This window comes from Notolepis coatsorum (genome assembly GCF_963971535.1).
Source record: "Notolepis coatsorum genome assembly, chromosome: 9".
Lineage (NCBI taxonomy): Eukaryota > Metazoa > Chordata > Actinopteri > Aulopiformes > Paralepididae > Notolepis > Notolepis coatsorum.
Window position 1 is genome coordinate 127456305 of NC_140173.1, and position 14924 is coordinate 127471228.

Here is a 14924-nt window from a genome sequence, read left to right on the forward strand (position 1 = left end):
AACCCTAAGGTTAGTTGACTTTGGAAAAGGTCCTCAGGCTAAAGAAAAGATCGGGGTTCGGTGGGGGGGGGGGGGGGGGGGGTTGGGAGGTTTTCTTAAGACTATCCCTCACATTCCCACTCCTGAGTTAAGCCACATACCAAGTGAAAAAGACCTAAGGCAACTGCTTCTAGATTCAAGACAAAGAGACTGTGTGTGTCACGGACAAGTTCAACCCGGGGAGGCGCTGTCCGTTCAGGACCACACGCCCCACACACACACACGCGCGTCTTGTGAGCGCTGCTTTGTCCATCATCATCTACATTCCACATCATCACTTCTCCTCGTGTCGCTCCGGCGTTATTCCCTTTCGGCATTCCCGACAACACTTCCCGAAAACCAAACATCTACATCCTGTATTCCCTCTTTTCTTCCGTATTATCCGGATGCCCCTATTGATTGCAGCCTTTTCGTGACATCGACAACACAGATCAATATGACATCGTACATCTCGGACGTTCCCCTCTTTCCTGCAACATTCAACAACAATCAGACCCGATTCAGAGGCACTTAAGTCCCCTGAGGGAAAAGAGTTCAGTTTCTTTCGATCTGGTCGAGGTCCAGCTCTCCGCCCATCTGTGTCCCACAGTCACCCTTCCAGAGGGTGCATCTGTCGTCGCCCGCCAGGCCTATACGGGATCCGGGCCGGGAGTCCATGCTACATGCGGAGTCGCTATCCAGCTCCTCGAAGGAGGAGTCCTCTTCCTCGTCGTCCCGTGCCACTTCCTGCCGAGCCTCCAATCCGAGGCCAGAGACGGAGGTGAAGTCCGAATCTGACTGGCTAGTGCTCCTGGCGGAGGGAGGGGGCAGGCTTGAGTGACAGCCATCGGTGCCGGAGATTCCAGGCCAGCTCAAACTGTGAAAAGTCTGGAGTTTCTGTTGAGAAGAAAAAAGGAGAGGGGGTGGGGCAGAGGAATGTTTGTTAGCTCACCTTCACCATATTTATATTCTAAGGTTTATATTTAAATCTAGCGTGGCTAATGAAGCCATTCTCGAAGTCAACTTCCTGTCTGTTATTGCTACGCAACTGCAGCGTGGGGGGAAACTGCGGCGCCTGGTACATTGTGTACACTATTTAGTGGAGAAACGGATAGTTAAAGCGGCAAATTAAAGACAATCAAGCAGACTTTTCTTCAGTCCTTCACAGAATCACAATGCCAAAGAGCTGCTGTGTTACGCGTTATACTAATGACAAAAACAGAAATCCAAATCGGAAGTTTTATACCATCACAGAGGAAAAAGTGGCTGGTGGCTAACGTTCGGCTAACTCGCTCTGATGTTGTGGTCGTGGTAATCAGGGGGAGTTTCTTTTACTCATATCTCGCCTTAGAATCACCAGAAAGGCTTTCGAAATAGTGAAATGCCATGTTGGCCTCAATATTTTCAAAACAAATCGTATGAAAATGTTATGAAATGAACAAGAATGTGATAAAACATGTAATAAAAACGGAGCTCAATGCATGGATTTGATGGTAGAAATCCGTATGGTCCCCCTATACCAAGATGGCGGCGGTCTCGTGACATCAGAGTGTCTTCGAGAATGAGGGTTTTGAGGCATGTGGGTGAGGGACTCGTGTTGCACTTTGAGGCCGAACTCTCACTCCCACCAGGGACCAGCTTTGTTAATGTCTTGTCGACCGCATGCACTACATGCACACATACACACACTGAGTCCTGTGGACTCGGCATGAAGAAAGGGGTTGTGTGCAGACACAAAATCGGGAGATCAGTTGCAAACCACAAAGGTGTCTTCTTTCTCTCTACCTCCTATTTATTGCTCTCTGTGTCCACCTACACCAGAGGGGAAGTCCCTATGTACTGTAGTAACACACACACACGTACACATACACACACATGCAACATGTACAGAGCCGCCTATTTTTCTGTTTAATGTTCTTGTTATTCAGTTATTAAGGTGTTTTTCTACATTATACTCTGGAGAGTCGGGGCAAATCTGTGTGTGTGTGTGTGTGTGTGTGTGTGTGTGTGTGTGTGTGTGTGTGTGTACGTGTGTGTGTACGTGTGTGTGTGTGTGTGTGTGTGTGTGTGTGTGTGTGTGTGTGTGTGTGTGTGTGTGCGTGTGCGTGTGCGTGTGTGTGTGTGTGTGTGTGTGTGTGTGTGTGTGTGAGAGAGAGAGTATCCAGGGAGTAAATATGCAGTGTACGGGCACCACAAACCCTAAGGGGTGTGTATTCAGGGAGTAGCTCAAGATTTACGAGGGGTGTGATCTCTCCTTAGTGTGTGTGTGTGTGTGTGTGTGTGTGTGTGTGTGTGTGTGTGTGTGTGTGTGTGTGTGTGTGTGTGTGTGTGTGTGTGTGTGTGCATGCGTATGTGTGTGTCAGGTTAAGGAAAGGTGCAATAGCCAGTTCAAATGACAACACGTGTCAATTAGATAGGGTGTGAGTATGTGTTGATGTTACTATGTGTCTGTGCATGTTGTAAAAAGCATGAATAGGAGAGAGAAGCTTGAGGGGGTTTATGTGCGTGTGTTCATCACATCCATGAGGTCGGTGCTTGATTGTTAACACATTATCTTCATCTCTAATTCTCTATCATCAACCCTCCTCCCCACACACAGTTTTGTCTGCTACACACGCGCGCACACACACACACACACACACACACACACACACACACACACACACACACACACACACACACACACACACACACACACACACTCATTTCAGTTCAGAATTATGTACCATCCTTACCTACTGTAAGTTACAAGATTCAAGAGGTTTATTCATCACATACTGTACATACACAAGACATATAGTGAAGTGAAGGTGGCCATGCCCGCTTCGATTGTGCAAAAAATACAAATAATAATAATAGAATAAAATAGAATAGAAATAAAATAGACAATGATAAAGATACTAAGATAAAATACAAAAGGCAATGAGTCCTATGTACACTTATATACAATATACAGTTCTACCCTATGCCACCCTAACTATACTATACAAAAACATCCAGTTATGTTTTAGATTTTTTTTAGGGATGCTCGATATTGGCTTTTTTTCCAGATACCGATATACCGATATTGTCCAACTCTTAATTTCCGATACCGATATCAACCGATATCAACCGATACCGATATATGCAGGGTCCCCCCCCCCAAAAAACGAAATAATTTCAGGTAATTAAAATTACATATCTCTTGTTGTGTAATTAACACAACATTATGCATACTTTTGACAATAAATAAAATCAGAATTTGTTCTTACTTGCTTGCCTGGGTAAATAAAGTTTATAGAAATGTAAAAAAAAAAAAATTATTATTTGTTTTTTTTATAAACCGATACCGATATTTTCCGATATCACATTTTAATGCCAATATCGGCCGATAATATCGGACATCCCTAATTTTTTTTCTTTTTCTTTAAAGTGACCTTTTTTCTTTCCTTTAAAGTGACCTCGTCTCATGTGATTAAAGTGACTTTGGTAAGTGATTTCTTGCCACAATCCATGCTGTTCTGAATACTGGATACCCACAGCTCTGGTTAGTAAGCCCCAAAACGAACGCAAAGTCAACTGGGCCACTCTTCATCATCATCATCATCATCAAACCTTTATTTGAATAGGCAGGTTAATTAAGAACAAGTTCTTATTTTCTTCAGTCTGTACAAGCCCTGAAATAAACACTGACACCTATACTCCACGGTGCACCCAAAGCAAAGCAATTAATTTCCGAGTATGATTAAGTATTTATGATTTATTTGTTTTACTGTGGCCCCATTAACTTTACATTCGTTTTGTGGCTATAGCTAAGGAGGAGCTGGGTATCCAGTATGAAACGCAGCACGGACTCTATACCTCCGACCAACATCGTCAATAAGACACAACCACCCCAGTACCCTGTGTTATTACTACATTCTTTACCTCGACTCGAACCCTTGGGATGGGTCGCCTTTGTTCTCTCTTTCCTGTTTCTAGTGTATCTCCTCTCAGCAGCCACAACAGAGCCAGCCAGGGGGGAAAGAAAGGCCCCGGTGGCCAGCGGTGACGGGGTTAATGATCTCACGGCAGCAGATGTTGCGAGGCATGGCGGAGAATAGAGATGAGGAACCTCGCCTGGAGCTGACGGACACCTCTAATGTTCCAGGGCCGGTTGCCCTTCCTGTTACAATGGACCTGTCTCAAAACCCTGCCCCTTTTCTTGATCCTCCAATCACAACTGTCGCTTGTCCGAGGTAAGCGACAGTTGTGATTGGAGGATCAAGAAAAGAGGGCAGGGTTTGAGACAGGTCCATTCACAGAGTCTCCCTTTTCAAAAAGTCTCCATTCTGTCTTTCATTTCACCCCCATATTCTCTAAACAGAATGGAAGGCAGGGTTCTTGGGTGTGTCTGGGTTGTAGTTTATATATATTTTTTAGCTTTCCTTTTGGGAGGATTAACTTTTACGTGTAAGCTGCTTGTCTTTATACGTGGTAGACTTGAAAGAGAGTTTTGTCTTGAGACCTGCTCGGGTGGCACTACTGGAGGAGGAGACTGTGTCGAGCGCCTGGTCGAGGGGGGCAGGGGGGGGTTCGCTGTAGTTACCCCACTGGAGTGGAAAATGGGATTTCTTCAGAGACTTCTTGAGTCTCTCCCCCTCTCTCTCTCTCTTTCTCTCCAACCCCTTGTAGTACCCCACTACTAATTATATTATAGAGGAGAGGAGAGAGTGAAAAGTGGGAGGGAGCGAGGAGAGAAAGAGGTAGAGGCAGCCTCTTAACAATATGCTTCCTATTAAATCCACTGAGGCTAAGGCAGGGATTTAGGGGAGAGGGGGGGGGGGGTTGAGGGGGTGGTGCTTTAGTTCCCTGCAGTTTACCCAGCTTTGGCTGTCTTTTGTTTACTTGAGTACATCCCAAGCCACCCCCAACACCAACACACACACACACAAAATGGCAAACCCTGCCGCACGCATATAGACACTCAGTGGTGTTCATTATACACCACCAGCCACACGATGAGAGCATAATGTTCTATCAGGATAGATGGGACAGCTGCCACACACACACACACACACACACACACACACACACACACACACACACACACACACACACACACACACACACACACACACACACACACACACACACACACACACACACACACACACACACACACACACCCACACACACACCCACACACACACACACACACACCACACACACACACACACACACACACACACACACACACACACACACACACACACACACACACACACACACACACACACATTTACATTTAGCTGACGCTTTTATCCAAAGCGACTTACAAGTTCTGTACGACAAGTCATCAGGAAGGGTACAACTCCATCAGCTGAGTAACAATGTTCATCAAAGTGTTGAGTGCTACAGTGTAGGTTAGTTTATTAGGACAAGTGCATGACAGTAAGGTTGCACACACACACACACACACACACACACACACACACACACACACACACACACACACACACACACACACACACACACACACACACACACACACACACACACACACACACACACACACACACACACACACACACACACACACACACACACACACACACACACACACACACACACACACACACACACACACACACACACACACACACACACACACACACACTCTAAATGGGAGTGAGTCAGTCGTCTCATGCTTCCCATCAAAGTATATTGCCTTTAACTAGCTCCATCTAAAAATGTGGTCAAATAAACAACATCCAGAGACGCTTTGTTGTGAGAGACAGAGACAGGAGATGGAGGAGGAGAGGGGGACAGAGGAACCTCCTAGAACAATACACACCATGTGGAGGAGAGAAGAGGGGAGGAGAAGAGAGGAGCTGAGAGGAGGGGAGGAGAGAGAGAAGAGAGGAACCTCCTAGAGTAAATACACATTGTGTGGAGGAGAGGAGAGGAGATGAGAGACGAGAGACAAGAGAGTAGAGGAGAGAAGAAGAAGGAGAGGAGAGGAAAGTAGACATGGGACTTAAAATATAACTCATTCCTGACAACTACATACTGTACCTGCAAACCACCCCATCAATTACGTGTGTCCAGTAGGGGTGGAACGGTACGCATTCAAACCGTGTAGCGAACAATACACACATGCCCCGAACCGTGGAGGTCGTACCGAACAGTACGCATTCGGGGCAAGTGTGTATTGTTCGGTTATATAACGTTACGTTAGCTACGAGCTAACTAACTTTAGCCGCAAGCTAACCGTGGAAACGACAGAGAAGTGACTCCACGACACCAGTTCGATTAGTGGGGAAGGGGGGTATATTGACGAGTTAATACTTTGACAAATGTTGCCTATATTTTTCAGTGTGTTTGGTCTTTGTGTGCCAAACATTATTAAAGGTAAACCTTTTTTTTTTACCAAATAAATGAGAAGCATGTTTAAATCAGCAATGCCTCCCCTCTTGCTCTACCAAAGTCTCTCCTAGCTCTAACCGTCACTGTCAAAATAATGCGCCTGATGTCAAATGGCCTCATTCTTTCTGTTTTTGCATGACTACGTCCTTGATAATAACTCAAAAGTTGGATTATTTTTAGGCTATATATCTTATGTTGATGTATGGTATTTTTGGAGTGTGTGTCTGTCTGTCTGACTTCCTGTCTGAATGTTCCGGTCTGTATAACAATGTGAATAGTACTGTATGTGTACAGACTACAGGGTCTACCTGCACTGCTCCCCAGTGAGGATGCAGGAGGGGTGCATATCTATGCACACAAGCGGACAGAAACAAACACACTTGGCAGAGGGATCAGGCAGGCTCCATGTGAGACTGTGTGTGTCGGAGTTGGAGGAGACATACCACAGTATGACGTGTATGATGCAAGTCAAAGCATGTAATTCAGGGACACCCACACACCCAGCCACCCAACCAGACACCAACCCACCCACCCAACCAGCCACCCACCTAGCCACCCACCCACCCAACCAGACACCCACTCACCTAGCCAACTAGCCACCCATCTACCCAACCAGCCAGCTATCCACCCACCCAGCCACCCACCCACCTAGCTAGCCACCCACCCACCTATCTAGTATCTAGGGATGCACCGATCCGATATTGGTATCGGTATCAGCCGCCGATATCAGTAAAATAGCTGGATCGGGTATCGGTAAAAAGAAAAAGAAAATAAAATTATACAATTATAAATAACATAAGAAATAACCATTCAGTACATTTATATCTATGTGTTAATTTGTTACATTTAGTTTCACTAAGTTAGGAAAGTAATGTTTTAAGTCAAGCCTGATGTTGCCTTGCACAAAAGAATGATCCCAGTCTCTTCCACACAGTGAGGCATACAGTTTATTAATTGAATGAATGAAGTTTATTTTCTGTCTTTGTTTACAACAAATCAAAAACACACTTGTGATACTTTACAATTCTTAAAAACAAAATATATTTTAATATATAAAAAAAGAAAACGTGGATTAATAATTTTTTTTTAAACTTTTTTTGGGGGGGGGGGGGTATTGGCCGATACCCAAACCCAGGTATCGGTATCGGGACTGAAAAAGTCAGATCGGTGAATCCCTACACCTATCCACCCACCCACCCACCTAGCCACCCACCCAACCAACCAACCAACCAGCCAACCACCGAAACACCCACTCACCCACCCTCCTAACCAACTAGCCACCCATCTACCCAACCAGCCAGCCAGACACCCACCCACCCACCCAACCAGCCACCCACCGAACCAACCAGCCAGCCACCAACCAACCAGCCAGCCAGCCAACCAGCCAGCAAGCCACCCAGCCAGCAAGCCACCCAACCAGCCAGCAACCAACCAATCCGCCAGCCAACCAGCCGGCAAGCCACCCAACCAGCCAGCAACCAACCAACCAGCCAGCAACCAACCAGCCAGCCAGCCAACCAGCCATCAAGCCACCCAACCAGCCAGCAAGCCACCCAACCAGCCAGCAACCAACCAACCAGCCAGCCAGCCAGCCAGCCAACCAGCCAGCCAGCAAGCCACCCAACCAGCCTGCCACCAACCAACCAACCTGCCAGCAAGCCAGCCACCCAACCAGCCAGCCAGCCACCCACTCAGCCAGGGCTGCCACCCACTCAGCCAGCCAGCCAGCCACCCACTCAGCCAGCCAGCCAACCAGCCAGCCAGCAAGCCACCCAACCAGCCAGCCAGCCAGCCACCCACTCAGCCAGCCAGCCAACCAGCCAGCCAGCCAGCTAGGTGTTCCCACAGGTCTGAGGGGCCCGCTGCTGTGCTATGAGATAGAGGAGGACAGGGAGAGGAGAGGGAGGGAAGAGAATGGTGTGTGTGTGTGTGTGTGTGTGTGTGTGTGTGTGTGTGTGTGTGTGTGTGTGTGTGTGTGTGTGTGTGTGTGTGTGTGTGTGTGTGTGTGTGTGTGTGTGTGTGTGTGTGTGTGTGTGTGTGTGTGTGTGTGTGTGTGTGTGTGTGTGTGTGTGTGTGTGTGTGTGTGTGTGTGTGTGTGTGTGTGTGTGTGTGTGTGTGTGTGTGTGTGTGTGTGTGTGTGTGTGTGTGTGTGTGTGTGTGTGTGGGTGGGCGGGGGGACCTGTAATTTCTGCGAGTTTGAACCGGAGCCAATGAGTAGATATTAATAGAAAGAAAAGAGGTCTGTCTACCAGCCTTTAACCAGCAGATAAAACCCCTTATTCACTCTCTTTCACTACTTAGCTCCACATAGAAGAATTAAGAATCAAGAGGTTTATTTGTCACATACATACCAGGGCATACAGTGAAATGCGGGTGGTCATGCCCGCATTGATTGTGCAAAATACAATAATAAAATAGAATAAAATAGGCATTGAAAAAATTAAATTGAAAAATAAAATAGATAAGACACAAGATATGCATGGTAAAAAAAAAAGACATGCTAGGTTCCTGAGAAACTGGTTCTTATATACACTACTATGCAATATACAATTTACAATGTTAACTCTAAACTATCTAAACTATACAGTACCTCCTTCTTTTAAAGTGTTTCTAAAGATTCTATTTTTTAAAGTGACATTTTGTTTAAAGTGATTGTTTTAGCGGTTGCCGCATGAGTGGTGTGTGTGTGTGTGTGTGTGTGTGTGTGTGTGTGTGTGTCTGTGTGTGCTCATGTGTATTTGTGAGTGGAGAGTTCAGTGGTCTGATGGCCTGGGGGAAGAAGCTGAGTCGGAGTCTTTCTGTTCTTGCAGCGTGTGACCGTAGGCGCTTGCCTGACCGCAGCAGCTTAAACAGGCTGTTGTTGGGGTGGTGAGGGTCTTTCATAATTCTGCAGGATCTGGATTTGCACCTCCTGTTATATAAGTCCTGCAGGGGTGGTAGTGCAATGCAATACCCGTAGTACGCTCAGCTGAGCACACCACTCTCTGGAGTGCCTTCCTGTCCTGTGCCATGCTGTTTCCAAACCAGGCAGTGATGTTTCCAGTCAGAATGCTCTCTACAGCCCCGGAGTAGAAGGAGTGGAGTATCTTCCCCGATACTCTGAACTTCCTTATCTGTCTCAGGTGATAGAGGCGCTGTTTCGCCTTTTTCACCACAGAATCTATGTGTGTAGACCATGTCAGGTCCTCTGTGATGTGGACTCCCAGGTACTTGAAACTGCTCACCCTGTCCACGATAGCCCCGTTTATCCACAACGGCATGTGTGTCCCCTGCTGTATTCTCCTAAAATCCACGATCAGCTCTTTAGTTTTACCAATGTTCAGGAGTAGGCTGTTGTCCCGGCACCAGCGTGCCAGTTCATCAACCTCCTCCCGGTAGGCCTTCTCGTCATTGTTAGAGATCAGCCCCACCACCACCGTGTCGCCCGCAAACTTCACTATGGAGTTGGAGCTGAACCTGGCCACACAGTCATGTGTGTACAGTGAGTACAGCAGGGGGCTCAGAACGCAGCCCTGGGGGGACCCGATACTCAGGGTGATTTTGCTGGAGGTATGACCCCCCACCCTGACCGCCTGGGGCCTGTCACTTAGAAAGTCCAGGATCCAGGCGCTCATGGCGGAGCTCAGACCCAAATCGATCAGCTTGTCAACCAGTCTGGTGGGGACTATGGTGTTGAAAGCTGAACTATAGTCAATGAACAGCAATATCACATAGCCCCCCTTCTGACTGTCAAGGTGAGATAGTGTCTTGTGCAGTACTTGGGAGACCGCATCGTCAGTGGACCTGTTTGCCCTGTATGCAAACTGCAGTGGGTCCATGTTACTAGGGAGGGAGGCACAGATGTAATCCTTGACCAGCCTCTCAAAGCATTTCATGACCACAGAGGTGAGTGCCACCGGTCTGTAGTCATTAAGGCCTGTTGGAGAGGAGTTTTTTGGCACAGGGATTATAGTTGACATTTTGAAGCAGGCAGGGACCACGGACTCAGCCAGGGATATATTGAATATGGATGTAAATACTGGGGCCAGCTGGTTTGCACTGGACTTAAGTATTTGTCCTGTTATCCCATCTGGGCCAGCCGCTTTCCGAGTATTTATACCCTTGAACATTAATCTCACGCTGTGTTCCGTCAATGAGAGAGTGTGTGTGTGTGTGTGTGTGTGTCCCCCCCCCGTGGATGAGCTCCCCCCTCCCGCGGCAGCCGGCGCATCAGTGACGTCATTAGCCGGTGAGCTAACGTCGCCACTGCTTGCTCCAAACCTGGCGTAAAAGGAGTTGAGTTCATCCGCAAGAGAGGCATCGGCACTCACTATTGAGGGGGGGCTGACTTTATAATCAGTTATGGTTCGTACTCCCCGCCATAAGCCTCTCGTGTCGTTCTGTGCCATCTGTGTCTCCATCTTGTTCGCATATCGCCGTTTAGCAGCCCGCACCTCTTTGTGTAGCATATAGGCTGCTACCTTATACTCTTCCATATTTCCCGATGCTCGGCCCGAGTTGTAAGCAGCGGTACAAGCATTCAGGGCCACTCGGATGGAATTGTCCACCCACGGTTTCTGGTTTGGGAAAACCTGCACCTTCTTTGTGGGGACAATACCGTCAGCTAATGTTGCTATAAAGCTAACAACAACATCAGCATATTCACTGACGTCACTGGAGCTCGACTGTATCGTCCCCCAGTCTACGCCCCCCAGTGCGTCCTGTGGCGTGGCCTCTGAGCTCTCGGACCACTGCTTCACCTCTCGCGACACAACAGCCCCACAGGCTCGTTGTTTGTAGCTTGGTAAAATAAATATGGCGTCGTGATCTGATTTACCTAGCGGAGGCGCTGGTACTGCCTTATAGCCCTGTTTGAAAGGGGTGTAGCAGTGATCCAACGTATTCCCCCCCCCTAGTTGTGCATTTGATATGTTGGAAAAAGTTTGGCATAACTTTTTTCAAATTAGCCTTGTTGAAGTCACCGGCTACGATCATAGCCGCGTCCCGATATTTGTTTTGGTGTTGATTCAAATAGTCCTGTAGGTCGGCCAGAGCTCTGGCGGTGTCGGCTTGCGGTGGAATGTAAACTGCAGTTGTTATGGTAGCTGTGAATTCCCAGGGGAGATAGAACGGGCGACAAAGGATGGACAAATGTTCAAGGTCCGGCGAGCAGGAGCAGGAAAGAATCTTCACCTCCTTGGGACTACACCAGCCGTTGTTAGTGAGGAAGCAAACCCCTCCACCAATGGACTTTCCTGACTCTTCAGTTCGGTCAGCTCGGAAGACGGAGAAGGAATCCGATGGGCCACATAGCTCTCTTGCCTATATAATTTAGCGACATAGCAAAACCAAATATAGCGTGTATTTATTTATTTCATTCTTCTCATTTAACTCTTTAACACTTTCAGTCAATGGGCCACGCTTTAAAAAGTTGGGATTTTCACTGTGCGTCACGATGTTTGCAGAGCTATATCTATATTCTATATTATAGCTATGGAGACAATACTATGGCTTTTTTTCATGTATACGTTTGCGTGTTATCCCGTGGTGAATATTGTATAGTTTCAGAGTGATCCTGGCTAATTCCTGGAAGCTGCGTTATGGAGCGATATGTGAATTTTGCTAAAGGCGTTCGCGTTCCTCGTCTGGACATGTTAGTATTTCCAAATCAAAGGTATATAAGAGGTATTATGTTTCATCATGAATGATCGTCAGCAACGGCATATGTTTTGGAGTACGTGACATATGATCGTTGCGATCAATGTGAAATCATTGTTGGATCATATAGTTACCTTTACTAGGAGGTATCCCAAAAAGAATATTCCAATTGTCTGATCGCGATTTCCAGTATTGATGTCCATCGGGTCCCCAACATGAACTGGCACACAATATGCATGAAGTGTGCTGATCCTGCAAACCTTATTTCACACTGTGTGTTACATTGTATATGAAACGCGCCAAAGTGCTCGGATGAATTCGATTCACTTGGCTTGGTCTAAATTCTCCGCCCGGACCATATATACAATGTAACACACAGTTTGAAATAAGGTTTCAAAGGGTAGGCGATACTGCCACCTAGCAGGATTCGGCCGGTATTGCACTCTCGGGGTCTCAGAATGAGTTCCAATGGTAACACCGAGGTCCGTGAGACTGTATAGAATAAAATAATCGAATAAAAGAAAAAAACTATGAAAACGATCGAAAACCCTGACCGCGCTCAACGGTTGGCGAGATAACCCGACTATAGTCGTGGTTGGCCGTGAATGAGTTAATAGCTGACTAAGTAGTGGGGCCAGAAACACAAATTAAGACAAACATAACAATAACAAAAAAATGTAAGATAAACAATCAGTAGGAAATTGCCCGGGCAAACCAAACCACACAGCTTATTTCCTGAGAATCACAACACCTCGCTCACTATATCATTTAATTTATCATTCATATCAATCATTTATTTAGTGACGCAGTGACAGACTATGATTAAAGATGACAAAAGCAAAGGGAGAGCAGGTAAAAGATAGAATGAAAGGATGGAGGAGGAGACAGATAAACGTGCTTAACACATTGGGGACGAAGCACGTATTTATACGTGTTTCGAATCCATGCGTTGTGGACAGAATCACATATAAATATGTGGCAAGTTGTTATTGCTTTTATTCCATTTTTTATAATTTTTTTTTTAATTGGTCTTTTTCCCCCTCCTTTTTCCTCCGATTTTCTCCCATCCCAATGTTAGTCGTTATGCCAATTCCCAATCCCCTTCCTGGTCGCTGCGCACTTACCCCCCACAGTTGGTCTGGGAGAGTGGAGGCTATCACGTGCTTCCTCCGACACACGTCTAGCCAATCAACCGCTTCTTTTCACCTGGCAGCGCGGATTCTCACTGAGAGGGCGTAGCGTGTGGAAGGATCACACTATCCCACCTAGATCCTATCCGCGCTTAGCAGGCGCCCCGACCAAACTGTAGGAGTCGCTGTTTACAACGACCCGGACCCACCCCGCCAGCTTCTCCCACCCTCTAATACTGCCAATTGTATTAGTGTGAACGGCCAGCCAAGCTGGTGACAAGCCCGGAGCTGTGAGCTGGATTCGAACAGGCGAATCCTAGCATCTCCGGGGTTGGTGACGAACGCAATCTCCGCTACCAAATTGTCTGTTGCACGGGATACGTTTCGGATCGCAGATTTCACCATGCAATAAGGGGATTTATCATCAGCCAATGGACATATCGGTCTACCAGATGGCGATCGATAACGGGGAAATGCTCGGGGGGATCAGCCCCGACCACGGTAAGATCCCCTTCACGTAAATTACAGCCCGATCGGACACCGTTCTGATAGCCATGCAGGCGAAGGGCCTATGTGGCTAGTTAGACGAACACTGTTATTGGTAATCATTCAATAATAATAAACGGTGTCCCCCGCCCCCGCCCCCCCCCCCCCCTTTCATGCATACATGCTTTGGGACAGTCCCGATCATATGCAGTTTGAGTTATTTCTTTAGCATCTGTAAAACGGAAATGCCATTGGATATAACGTTAGCAGCTATTAGCCATTTATCTAGCTTTCCAGAAAATATACGAGACCAAATCCGCTATAAAGCTTATATTCACGGCGCTATAAAATGAGAACCTATTGATGCATTTTTTTTCTTCTTTAAGCCATTTTGAAGGGACGGTTTATGAACTCAATTGACAATGAGAATGGACAGATAGCAATACTATAAACGTATAAAGTATAGATTTAGCTCTACAAAAAGACACATGTTTGTTTACATTCCCCGGCCCTCTTGCCATTAATTAGTGGTCGCGAAAGTGTTAACGGGGAGGATATTTGAAGAATTCAGGGGGATTGGTCACACAGACACACACCGCTATGCTAGCTGCACTATACACTCCATTAGCATGACATGCATCCCCAGAATTCACACCCGACTTCATTGGCGAGACTGAGGGATTAAGAGGCCAAATTACACGATGTTCCACAGACAACATGCACCGGAGGCCTGTTCCGTGTTCGACCCGCCCGACCCCGTGCTACTAATGGACTACAATGACTCTGAGAGAAACGGCCACTTGGTAACGGCAGCCTGTTGCTCTTTCCGATGTCCGGCATCGTTAGCCAATTCAGGATGTCTGCCGAGAGGGAATACGCTGTAACCACATTCTGCTCTGGCTACCGCACTTTCTCGCCTCATCAATTAGAGGAATAGAGCGCAATTCTACAAGCTAAAAGTGAAGTCAAACATATAACCGCATATTCTTCTCAGCAAACTTTCTAAATGGTGTGTGTGTGTGTGTGTGTGTGTGTGTGTGTGTGTGTGTGTGTGACATTCTTAATGTCATGGAGTTCATCATCTTCAGGCACAGGGCCGACCTATCAACCCGCTCACTTGAAGGAGCATTAACACTTAATTTCTGCCTGGAGGAGAGAGACACACAGTGCACTGCTACCGAATGCAGGACGGCTTTCGATAGTCTGCCAGTTCCTCTGCGAGAGGCTTACAAAAAAAGGACCCGAATCTAAACAACCTTTCGAAAG

The 14924-nt window shown here is 46.8% G+C and overlaps 1 protein-coding gene across 1 annotated transcript in view; it reads right to left on the reverse strand.

Moving 5' to 3' along the window:
* Positions 1 to 573: 573 nt before the first annotated feature.
* The window catches only part of LOC311234749 (uncharacterized protein), a gene marked incomplete at its 3' end in the record, with an annotated part of 97169 nt that continues 82818 nt past the window's right edge, over positions 574 to 14924 (reverse strand). The window contains 1 exon segment of the mRNA XM_084321992.1: positions 574 to 915. Within this exon segment, the coding sequence (XP_084178118.1) occupies positions 574 to 915 (342 nt within the window).